Source organism: Nipponia nippon, unplaced genomic scaffold, assembly GCF_047370975.1.
Source record: "Nipponia nippon isolate SJK-2023a ecotype South Korea unplaced genomic scaffold, ASM4737097v1 scaffold_8, whole genome shotgun sequence".
Taxonomy (NCBI): Eukaryota; Metazoa; Chordata; class Aves; order Pelecaniformes; family Threskiornithidae; genus Nipponia; species Nipponia nippon.
The window spans coordinates 13,768,789-13,792,433 of record NW_028262402.1 but is presented as its reverse complement, the minus strand read 5'-3'; the positions used below and the strand labels follow the sequence as shown (position 1 = coordinate 13,792,433).

At 36.6% G+C, this 23,645-nt stretch overlaps 1 protein-coding gene across 7 annotated transcripts in view; it reads left to right on the top strand.

Annotated features, from left to right (window-relative positions):
- The window catches only part of APC (APC regulator of Wnt signaling pathway), a 95,211-nt gene extending 72,973 nt beyond the window's left edge, over nucleotides 1-22,238 (top strand). For 4 of the 7 annotated variants that reach the window (XM_087741340.1, XM_087741339.1, XM_087741338.1 and 1 more), the window contains 9 exons: nucleotides 438-542; nucleotides 4,326-4,448; nucleotides 7,020-7,398; nucleotides 8,578-8,673; nucleotides 9,617-9,756; nucleotides 11,219-11,296; nucleotides 12,609-12,725; nucleotides 13,406-13,620; nucleotides 14,051-22,238. In XM_087741340.1, coding sequence (XP_087597466.1) covers nucleotides 438-542; nucleotides 4,326-4,448; nucleotides 7,020-7,398; nucleotides 8,578-8,673; nucleotides 9,617-9,756; nucleotides 11,219-11,296; nucleotides 12,609-12,725; nucleotides 13,406-13,620; nucleotides 14,051-20,612 — 7,815 coding nt within the window. In that variant the 3' untranslated portion in view covers nucleotides 20,613-22,238. The remainder of the gene's footprint in view (nucleotides 1-437; nucleotides 543-4,325; nucleotides 4,449-7,019; nucleotides 7,399-8,577; nucleotides 8,674-9,616; nucleotides 9,757-11,218; nucleotides 11,297-12,608; nucleotides 12,726-13,405; nucleotides 13,621-14,050) is intronic. The other 3 variants (XM_087741345.1, XM_087741342.1, XM_087741341.1) reach the window with 3 other exon arrangements.
- Nucleotides 22,239-23,645: the final 1,407 nt, after the last annotated feature.

The following is a 23,645-nucleotide window of genomic DNA, read 5'->3' as shown; positions in this document are numbered from 1 at the left end:
TACAGATATCCTTCTGTTCATGCAGAAATTATTCGTCTTTGAATGCAAAGCTTAATTGAACTATGCTAGCTGTAGTCTCCAGTAAATGCATGGATCACGGGGCGGCGCAGAGAAGACAGTTGTTTGCCCCAATTCTGTTACATTTCTGATAGCGATGTGAGCACAGCTGGTGGAAAATGGTGTTTCTGTGTCTCACAGCAAATCCTTTGTCTTGCAGGGCTATAATCCTCAGAGGACATGCTTTGCTTTCATCTTGCAGTTTTTCAAAGACACTCAGTCTCAGCTGTTAATTATTGAGGCTAAGGGTTATGAAACACAAAGTACTCTTCAGTGGCTTTATGAGGGTGCAGCATTGATGCATTCACAGTCTAGAGAGCTTTGAATGGTCAAGTGTACTTCATTTCTGTATGTAATTTCATAAACTCTTATATTAACAGAGAGCACCTCAAAGCAAGCATGATGCAGGTTCCCATGATACAGAGAGGCAGAATGAAGGTCAAGGAGCAGCAGAAATCAGCATGGCAACTAGCAGTACTGGTCAGGTAAATTGATTATTGTGTTTGTTGATAGTGTAATTAAATACTCAAAATGTACAATGCTTATATATTGGTAGATACCTTACGGTGTTTGTATGCCTGCTCATTTTAAAAAGATACATGTTTTTCTTCTTTCCATCTATACGTGAGAAAATTCTTGTATTTATTGGAAGGAAATGTTTTACTAAGATGAAGTATAAATATTCAATAACACAAGGAGCGTTTTTCTTTTGTTTAAATGATTAATGAGCCCAATGCTATGAAGGAGATAACAAGAGCGACTAACAGAAAATTTATTTCGTTGTAGGAGAACTGTAATATTAGAAGTATGGTTTAAGTATGGAAAATTGTTCAAATTTGCACTTCAAAAATTATCAGTGAAATATCATTGATGTTTAAAAAAAGAGGAGAACCAAATGGCAGGTTTATCATTAATTTTTCTTTAATACTGTTCTAGATAAAGCTTTGAAACAGTTGTATCAATGAGGTAATCTCCTGGAAGTGGGCTGAAGGGTTATTTAAATGCTTTTAAATAATCTTTCATTGCTGTTCCTTTTATTAGTGAAATACATTAGTGGAATATTTTCAGGGGTACATTAAATTCTTTACTTGTCTTTTAAAACAAATATCTATAAAAATTTATGACTTGGGTCTTTGGCTAAAAATAGTTTTATTTATTTACCATGTGCTAATGATCATTCCCTTAATGATTTCCAACTGTAGCTGAGACATTCCCACTAGTAATTTGTGTTCTTAAAACTTTGCACTACGAATTTAATAGTTGAATTCATATGCAAAATATTTTTGCTACTCCAGGGAAGTAGAATTATTTAAGTCCTTCTGAAAGTGTCTTGTACAAAAAGATTTATCAGAAAGAATTGTGGTTTGGCTAGAATATTTCACTTGATTAAACATTAAGCATAGCCCATAATTTTGCTTTTGAAATATGTTTGATCACCATTCGGAATTAAGTTCCATCGGCCATATCTGAGCAATTGCTTGAGGCTTTGACTCTAACTCTTATGACAGCTTTATTGTTTGGGAAGAAAATAGTTCCGTGCTGCTTTGGGTCTGAAAGCATAATGTATTTAAATAATTGATGTGTTGTGGCTGTATCATCCATATTCAGTGTATGAATCGGGAGTTATTCTGAACAACAGATATTTTACAGGGAAGGAAGGAAGAAGGGATTGTCATGTCTTGGCAGACGTATGCAAGTGGGAGATTCATTCATACTTCATTTGAGATCTTATGTTGAGGATTTGTGCAATTTTGAACTTTGCCTCATAAAAATGTATAAAACATGCATATTCCTTCCTCCTGGAGGTGGATAGGGCACTGAATCTGTGTTAAAAGAGACATCTGGGGATTAGCTGCTTTCAGTGCAAGTCCAGACAGAGGAGGTTTAACGTATTGGACTCAACAGTTATTTCTGATAAACCAGCTCAATATATGTTGAGCAATCACTATTCAATTGAGTGAAGGAAAAAAAAAAAAAGTTTTAACCAAATCATTTGGTTCTAATTGATTTTGTAGTCATATAATCAATGTTAATTGAAATATTGCCAGTTGAATCCAGGATTTTTCAGGATTCAGTTATGTCCTTTTCTGCACCATCTTTCAGCTATCTTCTCTTTTCCCTTACACTCACTATCCTGCTGCTGAAGTACAATTTTTTTCATACCTTTGTTTCACAAGTTTTATAAAGGTATTCAATGAGATTGTCTATTTTGTTAAGAAAAATAGGGACACATTTTGCCACAAAATAGGGAAAATTACCTAATTGAAGAGTAAACAGCAAGCATAATAAAACAATGAGTGAAAGACAGTGAAGTATAAAAGGAGAAAATGAGATTAAGTAGGCAGATAGAAGATACTGAAAAAGAAGGTTTTACACAAGAAGGGTCCACGTAACATATTCCCATTTTCCCAGATGAATGGCTACACACCTTACGCTAGTTCTTCCACATCAGTGTTTATGAGCCAGTAAGAAATGTAGCTACGCTTCATGTGGGCATCCTGGCATCCTCAAAGTAGCAAGGCCACATGATGGCTCTGAAGGAAATAGTTATCGGAATCAAAGTTGATATGGTTTTGGGGTAATGATAGAAAAATTACGCTATTTCTGTCTACACCATGGTGACTTTTAATAGGTAGTGCTCCAGACTTCTGTCTTTTTTACCTTCTTGGATAAAACGATCATACTGAACCTAATAATGGAGAATTCTGGCATGTATATTATGTTGAACCTGTAATCCTCTGAATGTACTTTGAGGTCAAGATGATATGAAAGGATTACTCAGTGTAAAAATACGGGAATTCATTCCCATATTCCTAGCACTGCAGATTGTTTAAGTGAATAATTGAGAAAATCCAATATAATTTTCATTCTAAGCTTTAAGATTTTTATTTTTTCCTGTACTCAACAGAGAAAATAAGGGCTGTTTAGACAGGAAATATATCTCAGGATAAATTGTGTGAATATAAATCCTTCTAGTTCTAGTCTTTTAGCATAATACTTATTCTGGAACGTGCATGAAATGTTCCGGATTCAAATGGGAGAGCGAAGTGAGTATAATAATGTGTGTTTAAATATTCCAGTATAACTAGAATTTTTGTGTGTCTAGATGAACACTACATGAAGTTATACCTACCTTTTACTAATAGTCACTTTCAACTTCAAATTCAAGATGTTGAACTGTGTGAACAGCAAATACTTGGAGAGGAATAGTCTTCTTTCTTTATGGTGCACCTAGAAAACACATAGAAATTATTTCAAAGTATCTTCCATACAGATTTTTTCAGTGTGTGATACATCTTTGTTGGAAAAAAAATCATACTCATTGATCCAGATAGCTTGAAAATGTTGTTTTGCAAATTAAGCTAATAATTTCATGAACAGATTTTAGGTTTTGTAGAGCATCAACAAAAGACTGGTGTCTACCTCAGTAAAACAGTGTTCTGCTACTAAAAGAGTTCGGTCTTCAAATGTATTTTTAAGTTCTCCAAAGTGAACGGGAAGGCAGGGACATAATAAGGGAAAATCCACAGATAGGAAGCAGAGAAAATGAAAGAAAGCAACAACAAAGGGGAGGAAAAAAAGGCAAAGAGAGTGAGTGGATAAAAGATGGTAAAAAAAGGAAAAATGTGAATACACAAAATGGCTTAAAAGAGGACAAAGATGTGAATAACTGGGTCTTGCTACTACAGGTATGAGCATGCTATTTACAATAATTTCTAGGAAAATTACAGCAAATAGTGTCAGCATTTTATAGCTTTTCATTAAAAAATGAACTAGATTCATCCACTCATAATTTGCTTTTGATATGGACAAATTCAAGTAGGGTTACTCCTTGTCCAGATTAATCTCTTTTTACTTGCCAGTTCTTGCATACCTGGTTGTGTTCTGAAGAAGTACAGACTTACCCCTATGCACTACATAATCCGACATAAAAGTTGAGGCTGGGTTTTTTTTCCTCTGTAAAAATTACAGTTTGGTTTGTTGCAAAGTCCACTTCTCCTCCTTCCTGGTGCAAATAGTAATTATAAAATAATTCCATTGAAAATATAACCCTATTGAGACGATTTCAGGAAAAGTGGTTAATAAAACCCAGTTTAACAGTGACCTCTAAATTGTGTCAGGGCAGAGAGGACCTAACTTAACAAAACTAAGCTGACAGTTCATTACCGTGAATACGATTTCATGATCCAGTGCTGAAACTGAATTAGCCAATAGTTGTTTTTTCACACAGACTTTGTTTTATACTGAATTGTTGTTTAAATTCGTAGGCTTCTGCTGCTCGAATGGACCATGAGACAGCCAGTGTTATGAGCTCTAGTAGTAACTATTCTGTTCCTCGCAGATTGACAAGTCATCTGGGTACCAAGGTAACCGAAGATTACAAACCACAGGTCGCTAATGCTACATTTTTACTAATACAATAACCTCATTGTTTCTGCCAAAAGTACTAATATTAGTTGAACGATCTATCCACACATAGTAATTTTATGGAGTTAAAATTTTAGAATATTTTTTCAACTTTTAAACAGAAATCGTTTTTTAAACTTGATGATCAGTTATGAGTTGTTACAGTGAGGAAAAAACGGTTGCTAGAAATTACTAGAATATCTAGAAAGTTTGTGATGTTGATTTATAATCCATGATGAAAACTAACCCTTTTAAGAGCAGTTCTTCAAATACTTTTCCAGAGTCCAAATCCACAAAACAGATGCAATTGCTAAGAAATTAAAGGGACAAACAAACCCAGGACAAATTATGTAGGCCCTTCATGTTGATAAATGTCTGTGCATGAAAGACTGTGCTCAAAGTATATGTGCAGCATGAAAAGAGAGGGGAAGAAAAGGGCAGATCTGTAACACAACATTGAGTTAATGAACCACTGAAGTTTATACTGCCTCTGGAATCAGCAGCAGTGTACATACTATTGGTGTTGTGCTGAGCACAGTCTTCTGGGAAGCAGGGCCTATTAGCTTGACATAGTATTAATTACTTTGGGCCTTAAAACAGCGTTATAATGATGTCATTTCAGTCCTGCACTGTATGCGTGTACCAAATGGGGGTGACATCAGCTCTTCTGTCTGTCTACAAGTTTTCATTGCAAATTGTAGAATTCCCAAAACTGCAGACAACGGGAGAGCTCTTGAAGGCAGGGAAAGGGACTGAGTAGGGAAGGATAGAGGCAAAGAAATGGGTTGAACTGAGTGTGCTCGTGGGGTAGGAAAAGCGTAACATTAATGCATGAGAAGAAGGGAAAGTGGTAGAGATTCTAAATACAGGAATGCATTTACAAATGCAGAAAGAGATGTGTCTGTGGGCAGTGTGTGTATACAGAGAGAGACAGACAGACAAATAAGTTTTTAGTTTTTCCTAGACTGTATTTGCCACAACCTGGATGCTGGATTTTGGTGGCTTCTTCAGCTTTATTCTCTGACAAAATCTTTACCTGCCAAATATAAATAACACTGGATTAAAGCTGCCAATTGAAGTATTTATCTAAAGGCATGCATAAAGCACATTAAATTCACTCTCCTTTAAGAATCTAAGTGGTTTGTTTTAATACTGTATTTGATTTTTCCCAGACCAAGAAGACAGAATCTCCAAACTGGGATGCTAGGCTGTCATAAAATTGGCTCCAAGACTATTTCAGTGGATTTTGCATGTGATCATACAGTTTCACAGATTCTAAGCTTTCTACTTCTTCAGCAATCCTGTAGTATTTAGAGAAGTTCATGTTAACTTGCTGCTTAGTCTACCTACTGCTACCCAATTTTTTTATATTTCAGTATTTGTACTCATCTTCAGGCACATTAGAATTGTCTCTGAAGAAACCAAATAAAATCATTCATTGGTCTGGTAACCAGTGCAAATATCTAGTTATTAGTAGAAAACTTTGTCTAACAGTCCAAAGTCTCATTTCTTCCTTAATTGGTATGTTCTAAAGAAACACACATTCTGCTACTTTACAATTCCTTTTGATAGTTTCTTTATGTTGTGCTTTGATTTTGAATGTTCCTGTTTATCTTGGATTTGCGAGTTTGAAGTTTCTAGATAGTATCTAAAATCATCCTCTACAGCCTGTTATTCTACAAAAAGTTCACTAGAAGAACCAAATGCATTTCTTGATCTAAAGCTATTATTGAAGAAAACAGTGGGAAAGAGAAACCACATAGTGCGTTGACCACTGTATGACATGACAGCCAAGGGAGTTCCTCAAAAATTGCTATTTTTTTAACAAGAAATTTGATTACTCCAAGTTAAATGTGTAATGCTGGGTTTTCGTGGCTTGATTTAACTTGACAAATGCTCAGTATTTTATATGTATTAAATGAGCATTTCATTGCTTTACTGGTTTTATCCCTGTAAACTTGAAAAAGCGTTAATTTAACTCTTCAGTTTTGCCATTGCTGTAAATAAGCTAGTCCATATGCAAGTCAGTCATCATAACAAAAAATGATTAGTTAATTTGACATAATTTTAAAGGAACACTTCAAAATACATGGATGTAAGATTTTTTTAGCACAATGCAAGTTAAAATTTCATGTAATCATTCTTATCCTTTGTCTAGAATAATTGTATTTAACGCCACATAACAAAGTTTTTCACTGCAGAGCATCTTTACATGAAAGTGTGATTGATACAGAGCATATTTTTATGCGACAGAATTAATTTTAAATATAAGATTTCTCAATCACTTTCATTAGTATGTTTGTTTAATCTTTTTGTACAATAGAAATGTAGAAGTCTTTGCCATTGGTCTTGTAGATTAATAGTTACATACAGCTACCACCCACTTCTAGCCATTTAACCACTAAGTGAAATTTATTAAGATTATGAATGCTGAAGTAGTAATAGTACTTAATTATTTCTAAATAGCACTGTTTTTTGCACCATTAAATAAGGCCTTTTAATTTAATGTGTATTTTTTAAATGTAACTGTATTTTTAAAATCATTTGACCTGCAGGTGGAAATGGTGTATTCATTATTATCAATGCTTGGTACTCATGATAAAGATGACATGTCAAGAACATTGCTGGCGATGTCTAGCTCCCAGGACAGCTGCATAGCCATGCGTCAGTCTGGATGTCTTCCACTCCTCATCCAGCTTTTACATGGCAACGATAAAGACTCTGTCTTGTTAGGAAACTCTCGTGGTAGTAAAGAGGCCCGTGCCAGAGCCAGCGCAGCACTGCATAACATCATTCACTCCCAGCCTGATGACAAGCGAGGCAGACGGGAAATCCGCGTGCTCCATCTTTTGGAGCAGATCCGTGCTTACTGTGAAACATGTTGGGAATGGCAGGAAGCCCATGAACAAGGCATGGACCAAGACAAAAACCCAAGTAGGTTCTGCAAGCCGTTTAAAAATGTTTCAAGGTTATATTGAAAACAGTAAATTTACAGAAAGTGCAACTTTAATCTGACTTCTTATTGAAGTATGTGAGTTTTCTTGTGTATGTGTGTGTATGTGTTTTTAAGTTGAGGTAGTGTTAGGAAATAATATCTGTTACAGAGATTATACCCTATTTATAAACTTGTTATTTAAATCATAGACCTTGGTGTGCTTTCCAGATAATAATTCTAGTGTTTTATAGTCTGTAAACGAATATTGAATATGTACTCATTCTATTTTACATTTTAATGGATAATGAAACATATCTAAATAAACCCAAATTGCTTTTCATGCAGATGTAGTCAGATAGCACATTTCGTTTAGGAGAGGGACAGAGAGAATAAATTAAATAATTTCAATCTATTCAATATAATCTGAACTGTTATTTATAATGTTGTATGTAAGAAATACTTCTGTATTAAAATAGAAGATAGCGACAGTCTAAGTGAATAGGAGTTTTCTCAGGGAACAGATAGAAAAAAGATTTAACCTTCTCGATTGCGTAGCTGCTTTTCTGAATTGAGGGTATTCTGTAAATACAGGCTGTAGGAGTCTGTGACAGAAGCACTACTGAAATCACTGGTCTGCGTCATGGCAGTTGGAGTTTACCGCAAAAACCATTTAGCAGGAGTGGGTCTCTGAACAAGATGTACCAATACCATTTGTGCATTAGCCAGAATCTAGCTCACAAAATTATGAACTTAAAAACTTCTCATTTATGAAACAAAGGGTTTAATTAACCATTCATAAGGACATAATCAAAGAAACAGCTTTGCGTTAGGTGGTGTATTATTTAATGCCACTAGAATATTTAACCTTATTGATTTGTTTGACTAAGATTATTAATTTTTAAAAGTAATAAGATTTTTTTTTTTTTACTGGGAGTCATATTTCTTACTTAATACATACATTCAGGATTCCCTCTAATTTCTTTTTCAGCATCAAATATATTTCTAGTCCACACATTTGTTAGTAATATTCTTAACTAATTGTTCATTGATTACTGGGAAGATACAAACCCTGAACAAAACTGCATTTGATTTATCTTAAGATTAGATTCGCTTTGGAAAACTTACGATCTAGATAAAATCACCTAGGAAATACTAATTGTTACCTATTTCTGGATCAGTGCCTGCTCCAGTGGATCATCAAATCTGTCCCGCTGTGTGTGTTCTGATGAAACTTTCATTTGATGAAGAACACAGGCATGCGATGAATGAGCTTGGTAAGACCAAATGTATTTCTCTGACTTCCTTTGAGAAGCTTGCTGGAAACGCTGACACTCCTTCTGTACCTCGCTGGATATATGGCTGTTTTTTACTACTAGTTTAAACAGATCGTCTGTTCATTTGTGTCAGTTGTTCCCCTCTAAGTGATGAATGTGGTTTAAATTAGCCAGACCATTTCCCGGTGGATAAATTATGTCAGTTACTCTTTCTTCTGGCATGAATTACGAATTGTCGAGGAGTATGATGATGATGATGATTATGATGATGATTATGATGATGATGATGATGATGATTATTATTATTATTATTATTATTATGGAAATATTTGCAATTTTAGAAGTACTGGGCTTACAATGGAGACTGCTTTCCAGGATGGGAGGTTTTTTGTTGGTGTTCTGTTTTCAGGATTTTTTTTGTCACGAGTTGGTTCCTGTTTAACAGCCTGAATTTTTTAGTCCTTTCTCAGTAAATTCTGTGTATACAATTTTCTTTAGTTTGCCACTTTTCATTATTGATGAGAATATTCTATGTATTTTTCTCAGAAAATAACATTCAGTGATGATAATTAAATCAGTAATTTTCAGATTTACTAAATAGCCTTTTATGTAACTGTTGGGTGTTCATTGGTCAAACATGATTTTGGCTGGGCGGAATTAAAAAATGAGCGTGCTTCTTACTTTCTCATAATTCCTTCTGTTCCCATTGTCCCCTGAAATCTCAATGTCATGCTATCATACCTTTCAGCTGCTACTAAGCACAGGATTCAAGATCCAGAGTCAGTATTTAACAATTTATTTCTCTTTCTGAGCCTTCTCGTTTTCAGATGTTGGAGATTTGTTCTGTACATATAAATGCAATTTTCTCCTTGGTATATATGTACTGTACTTGTGATATTAGAGTACAGGTATTATTTATTTTCTTATTTGTTTGTTTTTAAAGGAGGTTTGCAGGCCATTGCTGAACTGTTGCAAGTGGATTGTGAAATGTATGGACTTACAAATGATCACTATAGTGTTACCTTAAGGAGGTATGCTGGAATGGCTCTGACAAACTTGACTTTTGGAGATGTGGCAAACAAGGTAAGAGTAGAGTTTTAAACATGCAGTCATGTAATTTCATAGCTATGTTTGAATTGTAGTTCTCAAGACAGGTGATGAAAATCTCTGGGATAAGGTATCGAGTTTGAGCTCAAGACAGAAGTTCAAAATACCTCTGTCATTCCATCCTGTTCCTGACAGAGGGCACCACAAACTGAATGTTGCATCATGCAAGTATAGTATCAACTCTCATATTAAATTAAGTCACTTTTAATTTGTCACTGAAAGTAAGGATTTTATCTAGTGGCTTAATTTTTTTTATGAGCATTAGATTAGTATAGCACATAATGATTACGGACCAACAATTACAGATAGTGACTGATTTTTCTGAGGATGTTGAACTAAAACTGCTAATCGAGTCAAATCATGTAAAGTTGTCAGTTATTTAACAATACTATTACCGTCTGATGAAATTTTGCAAACCTTTTCAGGCTGGAGCTTGCTTTTAAATATTTGGAGCCCGTCTGGCTCATAATGGGCACTACTTCAGATTATTGTAAGAGAAAATAAATTCCCTGATTTCTGACAAGGACCTTGCTTTCAAAAGATAGAAAGCATCCATAATTTCTTGCCCCAGAGTTTGCCAAGCTATGGATCTTAAAATAACTTCACACGGAGAAGACTTTTATCTTTCTACTCTAGAGGAAGACATTTCAGGAGTGAATGGAACTAACAGGCTTCATATATCTTGCTTTTTATTCCAAGTTTAGACAAGAGTAAAGCATAAATCCTTGCTGCAATTGAATTGCTTCACAAAATACTGGCTCTTCACATCATCCAATCAGTAACTCCTACAGGGCTGCAATTACTGGGTTTATATCATAAACTAAACTACTCAGATATAAATGTACATGCTGTCCAGCTGACAAGTAGTACCGTTCTAACACGTACTTTGTTTTTGAATAATTTTTAATTGTGCTTTGTCACAAACAATTTCCAACATAAGCCTCACAGTTTTTCAGTTGCTATTGTATTCTTAAAAAGTTGTTCTTCAAATGTCAGAAATGTTTTTATACTTGTGTCAGTTTTAAATATTCATATTATTTTCACGCTATGTTTATTTGAAATAAAAAAATATGATTGTGAGACTCAGTAGACAGTATGTAACAACACGTTACCAGCTCACAGGTGATTTATATCTGGCGCATAGTAAAGAAGGCTTCTAAGGTAGTAAAGTTCTAGATCGAGTCCTAGACCTGTTGTAAAAAATAGAAAATTTAGTACAATTTTACCACTTACGTATTGTCCAGAATAGAAACTGATAGTTATGCTTAACTTTTTAGTAGTTGTAAACCAAATATTTATTGTTGGCAACATATTTTACTAACCTTTTATTGAACTTCAGGTATGATTAGCTTAAAATATCAACACATTGTGCAGAATCAAGCCACCTAACCTGTCATTTAATACTATTCACTTGCTTTTTTTTTCTGATTCCTAACAGGCTACATTATGTTCTATGAAGGGCTGCATGAGAGCTCTTGTAGCCCAACTGAAATCTGAAAGTGAAGACTTACAGCAGGTAACATCCTTTTGAAATGAAATATTTCTTTAGCTTGGACATTTCCATCACTTTCCATGCCATGAATTTCATTGCATTGTATGAAAATACCGTATTTCTGTTTTCCTTTCTTAATATTTACCTTCCTTCTACTCATTTGGCCTTGCCACCAGTTATTTTTATACTTGAATTCTATGATCTTCATGAGGTTTCTAGTGTGCTGTCCATAGCCAGCCTTCTCTTTTTTTTTAATTTGGCACTCTCTTCGAAATATGCTTCATTCGTCCCAGCCTGATTTTTTTTTTTTATCATTGTTCCTATGTCGTCTTGTCTACCTTGACTTTGATGCAAAGTTTGTACCTGTACTCGTTCCACAAATTATGAAGTACAACTTTCTTCTTGTAAAAATGTTTAACTGTGGGTCATATTCTGGTTTTTTACCAAAGCACATGCGCTATAAAACTCACTTTTATGACACTGATCTTTTAGTGGAGGTTTTAAAGATGAGTTTGAGTGATCTTAGATTCTCTGATTTATTATGATGGTGCTAATGCAGTGCGATTACGTGGAGGGTTAATACACTGTTGTGACTCCTCCTACAGTTGCAGCAAGTAAATAATAGGGGAATAAAAGTAGAGGAAGCTGTATTTCCAGAGAATCTGCATTTGACTTGACAAGTCATACATAGCTACTCTCGACACCAGCACCTCGTGGTGTGTCTCCACTTACTGCGGCCCGTAAATGGATGGAGTTTAATATGTAATGACTGTCCACTGTAGTGACAGTCTTTCTCAGTCTAGCTGCTGACAAGGACATAGGCTGAATGGCTACTCGTCTTCAATTCTGATTGTAAAAGTGTATTTTTAAAAGACTTTAAAGAGCTTTATAAACATTAATCAAAGTGATCATACCATCTGAGAGACAGGCAAGTATTATTGTTCTATTTCACAAGCAGAAGAGATGAGAAAAAGATTATATAAATCTCTCCTGAGATTATGTAAGTCTAGTGCTGACATCAGAGCAGAGCACAATTCCGAATTTTTGGACCAATTTTTCAACCAGAGTGGAAAGCAGGGAACTTGATTTCAAATCTTTGTTTTAGGTACCCACACAGAAAAGCCTGTACCTTTGATGAAACTTCATACTGAAATGTTAGACCACTCTAGCAGGCAACACAACAAAAAGCAGATTTTAGCCAAAGGGCTAGTTCAGTAGCTGAACGTGACCACTGTTAATTAATCCACAGCATTCCAGAAATCCAGGAGGAAAGTCTGATAACCTGCTAAAGAAGTAGCTATATTGAGATACATTCCTTTTCTTTCGCGTTTTGCAGGTCATTGCAAGTGTATTGAGGAACTTGTCCTGGCGAGCAGATGTAAACAGTAAAAAGACTCTAAGAGAAGTTGGCAGTGTGAAAGCATTGATGGAATGTGCTTTAGAAGTTAAGAAGGTATCCTGTATAAATGATTGAGAGAAATTTTGGAGAGATTGCATTTATTTTACACGAAACACAAATATTGTCCTTTTTGACAGAAGCAGTTAGTCAAATATTTGGAATGTTTTAGGTAACTTGCTTTGAAGAAGGGAGTTGCTTTGAGTTAACATGGCAGCAGACCACAATATAGCAATAACATCTCAAAACTACTAGTATTTCTGTAATTTTATTTATAAAGGTTGACAGCTTTTGCTCTTCAGTTTCATGAGCTGTGCTGTTGCAATGGCCTTTTTTATAGTTTTGCAATTTAATAAAACCTTTTGAGTTAATGAATAGGTAACTACCACTTCTGTAATTTTCTAGATATATTTTGGGTATCCAGACAGGATTATATTCCGTCCCACATTCCCCTGCCAGTTAGTCTTCAAGCCATTTTAACAATTATGGCATCTAACAAGTATTGTGGCACGTATTTCTGAAAACTTGGGGACAAGCAATACCAAATCCATAGCTGAAGAAAGGAGAGAAGCGAACAAAAGTATTTACATGTGCACTGCTGCCTGCATCTAGCTTACAAGTCCAGAAGGCAGAAATTGGAACATAGATAACTCCTTAACATTAACTTACGTATTTCTGAGAGGTTGTGATCAATAGTTGAAAACTTCTCTAATTCTGTCGTTCTGTTATTTTCCTAGGAATCCACCCTAAAAAGTGTTCTGAGTGCCTTATGGAATTTGTCAGCACACTGTACCGAGAACAAAGCTGACATATGTGCTGTTGATGGTGCTCTTGCATTTCTAGTCGGCACACTGACATACCGGAGCCAAACAAACACTTTAGCCATCATAGAAAGTGGAGGAGGAATATTAAGAAATGTTTCTAGCTTAATTGCTACTAATGAGGACCATAGGTGGGTATACTTTTTCTGAAAATCTTTAGCAGTTCCACATGTATATTTAGTAGACAGTTTCTACTGTCTTAAGACAGAGTCTTAATATGAATGCATGTATTAAGTGCAGTAATTGAGTACAGTTAATTTTTAATGCATTTGATAAGGCAAGTATTTCACTTACATAGCAGGAATATGCAAACACATTAATACCTGCTGCTTGTTAATAATGAACTGTACTAAAAGCTAACTATTCATATTTGTAATAATATTTGATTAATATTCAGATGAAAGCTAGAGGAAAAATGAGATAAATTTGCACTGGAGAATTCATGATTATCCTTTCAAAGGGCAAAACTTGCCTCTAGCATAATAGGTTTTTGTTTTGCTTTGTCTCTTATCCTTTTGAAATGCCACTTACTGATGTTTGTTTTCAATTACTCAATGCCAGGCAAATCCTGCGAGAGAACAGCTGCTTACAAACCTTGTTACAACACTTGAAGTCACACAGTTTGACAATAGTCAGTAATGCATGTGGGACCCTGTGGAATCTTTCTGCACGAAATGCAAAGGATCAGGAGGCGCTGTGGGACATGGGAGCAGTCAGCATGCTGAAAAATCTCATCCACTCAAAACACAAAATGATAGCCATGGGTAGTGCTGCAGCTCTAAGAAACCTCATGGCAAACAGGCCAGCAAAATATAAGGATGCCAACATCATGTCTCCAGGATCAAGCTTACCATCTCTTCATGTCAGAAAACAAAAGGCACTCGAAGCAGAATTAGATGCTCAGCATTTATCAGAGACTTTTGACAACATTGATAATTTAAGCCCGAAAGCATCTCACCGTAATAAGCAGAGACATAAGCAAAATATATACAGTGAGTATGTCTTGGACTCCAGTCGGCATGATGATGGTATATGCAGATCAGAGAGTTTTAATGCTAGTAATGTGACTGTACTTTCACCATATTTAAATACTACAGTATTGCCTGGCTCCTCCTCTTCCAGTAGAGGAAACATAGAAAATTCTCGGTCCGAGAAGGACAGAAGTCTTGATAGAGATCGAGCAGTAGGCTTAAATACCTATCATCCAGCTGCAGAGAACACTGGGAACTCCTCTAAGAGAATAGGAATGCAGATTTCTACTGCTGCAGCTCAGATCACCAAAGTTATGGAAGAAGTAACAAGCATGCATGTTCCACAAGAAGACAGAAGTTCTGGTTCCACTTCTGAAATGCACTGTTTGACAGAAGACAGAAATGCCCCAAGGAGATCAGCCACTGCCCATACTCACTCAAATACATACTTTCCTAAATCTGAGAATTCAAACAGGACATGTCCTGTGCCTTATACAAAAATGGAATACAAGAGAGCTTCAAATGATAGTTTAAATAGTGTCAGCAGCAGTGATGGCTATGGTAAGAGAGGCCAAATGAAACCTTCCATTGAATCTTACTCTGAAGATGATGAAAGTAAATTTTGTAGTTATGGTCAATATCCAGCTGACTTGGCACATAAGATTCATAGTGCAAATCATATGGATGACAATGATGGAGAGCTAGACACTCCTATCAATTATAGTCTTAAATACTCAGATGAACAGTTAAATTCTGGAAGGCAAAGTCCCTCTCAGAATGAAAGATGGGCACGGCCTAAGCATATAATAGATGATGAAATGAAACAAAATGAACAAAGGCAATCAAGGAGCCAAAATGCAACGTACCCAGTATACACTGAAAGTGGAGATGATAAACACATGAAATACCAGTCACCTTTTGGACAGCAAGAGTGTGTTTCTTCCTTTAGATCAAGAGGATCCAATGGTTCAGATCAGAACAGAGTAGGTTCAACTCTTGGAATGAATCAGAAAGTAAACCAGTCCTTGTGCCAGGTTGATGATTATGATGATGATAAGCCAACCAACTATAGTGAACGCTACTCTGAGGAGGAACAACATGAAGAGGAAGACAGACCAACTAATTATAGCATGAAGTACAATGAAGAGGAACATCATGTCGATCAGCCTATTGATTATAGTTTAAAATACTCAACAGAAGTTCCTCCTTCTTCTCAGAAGCCATCTTTTACTTTTTCAAAGACTTCTTCAGTGCAAAGCACTAAAACTGACCATATTTCCTCAAGCAGTGGGAACACATCAGCCCCCTCAGCCAGTTCAAAGAGACAGAATCAGCTTCACCCAAATTCTGCACAGAGCAGAGGTGGTCATGCGCAAAAGACTGCCTCCTGTAAAACTCCCTCTATTAATCAGGAAACTATACAAACTTACTGTGTGGAAGATACCCCAATATGTTTTTCAAGGTGTAGCTCTTTGTCATCTTTGTCATCAGCTGAAGATGAAATAGGACGTGATCAATCCACACGTGTGACAGATGCTAATAACACACTGCAGATAGCAGAACTAAAGGAAAACAGTGGGGCTCTATCTACAGAAGGTGCAGTAAGTGAAATCACGTCAACATCACAACACATCAGAACAAAATCCAGTAGACTTCAGACTTCTAGTTTGTCTCCTTCTGATTCCTCTAGACATAAAGCTGTTGAATTTTCTTCAGGTGCCAAATCTCCCTCAAAGAGTGGTGCACAGACTCCTAAAAGCCCACCAGAACATTATGTGCAGGAAACGCCACTCATGTTCAGCAGATGTACTTCTGTAAGTTCCCTGGATAGTTTTGAAAGCCGTTCAATTGCTAGTTCAGTTCAAAGCGAGCCTTGCAGTGGAATGGTAAGTGGTATTATAAGTCCTAGTGACCTTCCAGACAGCCCAGGACAAACAATGCCTCCAAGCAGAAGTAAAACGCCACCCCCGGCTCAAGGAGTTCAAGTAAAAAGAGATGTAGCTAAAGGTAAAGTACCTAGTGCAGAAAAGAGAGAGCCTGGTCCTAGACAAGCAGCTGTAAATGCAGCTGTTCAAAGAGTTCAGGTACTGCCAGATGCTGATACACTATTACATTTTGCTACAGAAAGCACACCAGATGGGTTTTCTTGCTCTTCTAGCCTAAGTGCTCTGAGTCTTGATGAGCCGTTCATACAGAAAGATGTAGAGTTAAGAATAATGCCTCCCGTTCATGAAAACGAACATGGAAATGAAACAGAACCTGAACAGTCTGATGATACAAAGGATGACCAAGAGAAGAAAGTGGAGAAGCCTACTGAAGCAGAAAAAGACATTCTGGATGATTCTGATGATGATGATGATATTGAAATACTGGAAGCATGTATTATTTCTGCAATGCCAACAAAGTCTTCACGTAAAGCCAAAAAGCCTTCTCAGGCATCTGCTCCAAAAATACCTCCTCCTGTAGCCAGAAAGCCCAGCCAGTTGCCAGTTTACAAACTTCTGCCTTCACAAAGCAGATTGCAGTCCCAAAAGCATGTGAGTTTTACACCGGGAGATGATATGCCACGGGTATATTGTGTTGAGGGTACCCCAATAAATTTTTCAACAGCTACATCTCTGAGTGATCTCACAATAGAATCACCCCCGAGTGAGTTGGCCAACGTAGACGGTACAGGAGCAGAGTCAGGGGAGTTTGAAAAGCGAGATACCATTCCTACAGAAGGTAGAAGTACTGATGACTCACAGAGAGCAAAAAGCTCAGCTGTGACTCCCCCAGGCCTGGATGATGACAAAACAGAAGAGGGTGATATTCTGGCTGAGTGCATTAACTCAGCTATGCCAAAAGGAAAAAGTCACAAACCCTTCAGAGTGAAGAAGATAATGGATCAAATTCAACAAGCGTCTTCAGCTCTAAGTAATAAAAACCAACCAGAAGGTGAGAAGAAGAAGCCAACATCACCAGTAAAGCCTGTTCCCCAAAATAATGAATACAGAGCACGTATAAGAAAAACCACAGAGCCTAAAAGCAATATTAATAATGAAAGAAGCTATCCAGAGAACAGAGACGCAAAGAAACAGAATCTTAAAAATAATTCAAGAGATTTTACTGACAAATTGCCAAATAATGAAGAGCGTGTAAGAGGAAGCTTTGCATTTGATTCCCCTCATCATTACACACCTATTGAGGGCACTCCTTATTGTTTTTCACGGAATGATTCCCTAAGTTCTTTAGATTTTGATGATGATGATGTTGACCTTTCAAGGGAGAAGGCAGAGTTAAGAAAAGGAAAAGAAGCAAAGGAAGCAGAAACTAAAGACTGCACTAATCCAGAACAGTCTTCAAATCAGCAACCAAGTAACAGGACACAAGTTTGTCAAAAACACCCAACAGGCAGAAGCCAGCCTAAAGCTTTCTCTCAGTCAACTAAAGATATTCCAGACAGAGGAGCAGCTACAGATGAGAAAATGCAGAATTTTGCTATCGAAAACACACCTGTTTGTTTTTCTCGCAATTCATCTCTTAGTTCCCTCAGTGATATTGATCAAGAAAATAATAACAAAGAAGGGGAACCTGCAAAACGTACTGAGGCTCCTGATTCACAGATGGAATCAAACAGACCACAGACTTCTGGTTATGCACCTAAATCATTTCATGTTGAAGATACTCCTGTATGTTTCTCTAGAAACAGCTCTCTGAGTTCTCTTAGTATTGACTCAGAAGATGATCTTTTGCAGGAATGCATTAGTTCTGCTATGCCTAAAAAGAAAAAACCCTCAAGAATAAAGAGTGAAAGTGAAAAAAATAATTCCAGAAATACAGGTGGTATATTGGCAGAAGATTTAACACTGGATTTGAGAGAGATACAGAGGCCAGATTCAGAACATGGTTTCTCACCTGATTCAGAGAACTTTGATTGGAAAGCTATACAAGAAGGTGCAAATTCTATAGTTAGTAGCTTGCATCAAGCTGCAGCTGCTGCATCGCTGTCTAGACAAGCTTCATCAGACTCTGATTCCATCCTTTCATTAAAATCTGGTATTTCTCTAGGGTCACCATTTCATCTTACCCCAGACCAAGAAGAAAAACCTTTCACTAGTAATAAAGGTCCAAGAATTCTTAAGCCAGGAGAGAAGAGTACACTGGAGTCTAAAAAAGCAGAATCCGAAAGTAGGGGAATCAAAGGAGGGAAGAAAGTGTATAAAAGTATAATTACAGGAAAAGCTCGCTCCAATTCAGAAGTTTCAAGCCAGTTGAAGCAACCACAACAGACAAGTGTGCCTTCAATTTCACGTGGGAGGACAATGATCCATATTCCAGGAGTTCGAAATAGTTCTTCAAGTACTAGTCCTGTTTCCAAAAAAGGTCCACCACTGAAAAACACGAACTCTAAGAGTCCCAGTGAAGGCCAAAGTTTGACTAGTTCTCCAAGAGGAGTCAAGTCATCAGTGAAACCTGAGCCGGCTCCTGTAACTAGGCAACCATCAGGGTTGAACCAGAGTGGATCAAGTAAAGGACCTTCTAGGTCAGGATCTAGAGACTCCACTCCATCTAGACCTCAACAGCAGCCATTAAGTAGGCCTCTGCAATCTCCCGGCCGAAACTCAATTTCCCCGGGAAGAAATGGTATAAGTCCTCCCAACAAACTGTCTCAGTTGCCAAGGACATCATCTCCTAGCACAGCTTCAACTAAATCTTCAAGTTCAGGTAGAATGTCATATACATCACCAGGCAGGCAGATGAGCCAGCAAAACCTTACAAAGCAAACTGCCTTACCTAAGAGTACCAGTAGCATTCCACGAAGTGAGTCTGCTTCAAAAGGGTTAAACCAAGCTCTCAGCAGTGGAGGATCAAACAAAAAGACTGAACTATCCAGAATGTCATCCACAAAATCTAGCGGAAGTGAATCTGACAGATCTGAGAGACCTGTTCTCGTTCGTCAGTCAACTTTCATTAAAGAAGCTCCGAGCCCAACTCTAAGACGGAAATTAGAAGAGTCAGCTTCATTTGAATCTCTGTCTCCTTCCAGGCCAGATTCTCCCACAAGGTCCCAACTACAGACCCCAGTTTTAAGTCCATCTCTTCCTGATATGTCTTTATCCACTCATTCAACTGCCCAGACTAGTGGTTGGCGAAAATTACCCCCTAATCTGAGCCCATCTGTAGAATATGATGGGAGACCAGCGAAACGTCATGATATAGCTCGTTCTCATTCTGAGAGTCCATCTAGACTGCCGATCAATAGATCGGGAACATGGAAACGTGAGCATAGTAAGCATTCCTCGTCACTTCCTCGTGTAAGCACTTGGCGAAGAACTGGAAGTTCCTCCTCAATTCTGTCAGCTTCTTCAGAATCCAGTGAAAAGGCAAAAAGTGAAGATGAAAAGCAACATGGAAGTTCTCTTTCTGGACACAAGCAAAGTAAAGAAAGTCAAGCACCAGCAAAAGGTACTTGGAGAAAAATAAAAGAAAATGAAATTCCTCAGATAATGAATGATCCTCAGCATTCTTCCTCAGGTGCCACAAATGGCTCCGATTCCAAAACGCTCATCTATCAGATGGCACCAGCTGTCTCTAAGACAGAGGATGTGTGGGTGAGGATAGAGGACTGCCCGATCAACAATCCTCGATCTGGAAGGTCCCCAACTGGAAATACTCCGCCTGTTATTGACAGTGTTTCAGAGAAAGGGGGTGTGAATGGTAAAGATCCTAAAGAGATTCAAGAAAAACAAATTGCAGGGAATGGAGGTGTTCCTGTTCGTACCATTGGTTTAGAAAACCGTCTGAACTCTTTCTTTCAGATAGACAGTCCAGACAAGAAAGGCACTGAAACAAAGCCTCTGCAGAATAATCCCGTTCCTGCACCAGAAAATAATGAAAGTACTGTAAGCGAGCGTACACCATTCAGTTCCAGTAGCTCAAGCAAACATAGCTCCCCCATTGGTGCTGTTGCAGCAAGAGTGACTCCTTTCAACTACAATCCAAGCCGCAGAAAGAGTAGTGTGGACAATAGTTCTGCTCGGCCATCACAAATACCAACACCGGTAAACAACAGCACGAAGAAACGTGACTCCAAGTCTGAAAATCAAGACTCCAGTGGAACTCAGAGTCCTAAACGTCACTCTGGCTCTTACCTGGTAACTTCTGTTTAAGTGCAACAAAAAATAAATAAAACTGATGTATTATATACAGCAGCTACTTAGAAACTGTTTCAAATGAAACTTTAAAAAAATGGGGATTAACTTTTTTGTTGTTCTTATTTGTTGTAAATAGGTTTGATTCTTGTTAGAGGGTCCTTGTTCTGGAAGCCATATTTGATAGTATACTTTGTCTTCACTGGTAATATTTTGGAGGAATACCTGATTGACAGTTTGGAATAAAATTGCTAACGCAAGTATATTTGTACAGTATGTTTAACATGTATTTAATTAGCATCCCATCCCATAATCCTTTAAATATTGCTTGTCGTTGAAATCATGGAACATTGCAGATAGGGATGATACAGTCATATTGCTTTATCAATCATTTCTAGATTACAGACTGACTAAACTACATCAGGGAAAAATTGGTATTATTTATGCAAAAAAAGTATACTCAGTTTTAGTATTTGTGAGTCCATCTAACCCAATAATTAATCATGTGGCTGTGAAATTCACAGTAATATGGTTTCTGCTGAACAAGCTTTCCCAGCCTGCTTTTCTGCATGAATGGAACTGATGGTTCATTTTCTGAAGTAATGATTAACATTTCTGTGGTCACATAATGTGCATAGATAGTTATGGTGTAACAATTTACACTTTCTTTGTGCTCTGCAAAAAAAAAAAAAAAGGAAAACTGTGTAACTGTAAAACCTTGAACAAAATTATTTTACCTGAATTAGATTTTATCTTAAAGTAGGTAGAATTTTTTTGCTATGCTGTAACTTGTTGTATATTCTGGTATTTGAGGTGAGATGGCTGCTCCTTTATTAATGAGACATGGGTGATGTCTCAACAGAGACTAAAATGAACATTTCAGAATAAATTATTACTATATGTAAATTGTGTGTGTTACTTCTGCATTACATAAAAATACAGTATTTTATTTTGAGATGTCACCATATAATGTGTTGCATAATGCACTTACATTTAAGGCCTGATCCAGAAGAATCTTGCACCTCCAATATTCATTCTTCCTATCACTGACAAATGGCTGTTGTAGGATGCCTAAACAGTTGCAGGATCAGGCACTAGGTCTTCTGTAATATATTTGTAATGGAGACAGTTTCACACATCTCAGGTGCATAACAAGGCTAAACGCAGGGTATTTCCAGTAGCCAAGCAGTATAATTGTTTTCATGACTGCAAGCCTGAAACAATATTGTATGTACCAAAATTGTATTTGTAAACCAAAAGATTTTTTTTTTAATTGGGGGAAATAATGTAGAATGTGAAATAGTGACTATAAGATGAAATTTTAATTCTATTTGAAATCTTCAAGCATTTTTTTTAATTTATTTTTTAAAAATTATGAATGGGAAAATATTGCAAGAATCCCATGGCAGCAAGAAATTTGTTATCATAGTAGAAAAACAATTTTATACACAAACCAGGACATTTGCTGCCTCAAACCTTTTTAGTGCGAATGTGGTTTGTGCTAGAACAATACTGAAAAGACAGATATGTGCTTTAAGAATATAAATATAGTCTGAATTTAGATGAGAATTTGTTTAAAGTAGAAACGTGAGAGAACAGAACATGAACCAAACTGTGCATGATTGAACAAACCATGAAACGGCATATCAGTTTTGTTGTATCTCAACTGGCCTATTCTAAAGTTAGCATTCTAAATAATTTATATTCAGGATTCAAGTTGCAGAGCGTATCACATCTGTGGCTTTTGTACTTCATCTGATACTGAAATTAATCCATTTTTATTTTGAGTTAACCATAAGACATGCACTGTTTATGAACAGAATTGAGATACTATCAGCAGACAGAAGTCAACTGAGATAAAGTTAAAAGCCAATACCAAAAATAACCTGTTTGGCAGAAATGCTGTCTTATTTGCTTTTGTGTTCTTTGCTTCCTGTCAGATTTGCTCTAGAGATACTCCATGTTTCTACATTTGGTGAATCTGTTAACAAGCAGCGCCCCTCGTGTGCTAGCACTTGAAATATTTTGCATATAGTACTGTCACAAAACTTTTAATATGAATATTAGTGTCCTTTTAAAGATTAAATAGAGACAGAGATTATGTGATGTGTCCAAAGTCAGGACTTCCTGTTGGAGCAGAATACAGAACTCCATCCTTGACGTTAAAATGCAAGACCACTTTTCTTATAAATGATGTGATACTTTTTTTGTGCTGGGCTTTTAACTACTAGCATGAAGATACACCACATAATCTAGGATAGTTGTTTAACACTGGCTTTATATCTGTGGCCTGTCGATTCAAGAATTTAAAGGTAAAGTCAATCTCATTAAAGAAATTCTGATTTCAGTTTTATAACTGAGGGAATCAGAAGAAGATGAGGTGAAACAACAACTAATTGTATGCGTATCAAACACCAGAATGTCTTTGAAAACTGTAGTGGCTTCTTTAGATAGTCTTGGAGGTACTTCATGATCATTATAATTGCGAAGTTTCTCTTAATATCCTCATAACTAACCTATATTTGTAGCAAAGACGGATGAGAGAAACTTTCCAACTATAAGGGTAGTGATACACTGAAATATGCTTCCCATGGGAGTTGTTAAATTTCCATTATAGAAGTTTTAAGAAGAGGTTTATGAAACATCTCATAGGGATGGACTATAGTATATTTCATATTGCCTGTGTGCAGAGATGGGCTTAGGTGATCTTTTGAAATCCCTTCCAGATCTACATTTCTCTGATTCTTTATCTAAGACACTTAGTATCCACTAAGAGCCCTTTTAGAATATTTAAGGACATCCATGATGTTTGATTTATCTTAGTGATGAGGACACAAAGTTATATTCTAAGCTTAACTATAAGAACAGATCCCAGAAGTATAAAATCTAAAAAAAAAAAAAAAAAAAAGAAAAATGGCTGTAATAAATATATTTGGTCTTGGATTTTGTTAATGATGTCTAGATTCATGATAGTCAGATTTGATTTATGCTGCTAAAGATTTACTCTTGTTCCTTGATTTTATTTTTATGAAGTTGCCACAGCAGGTAAGA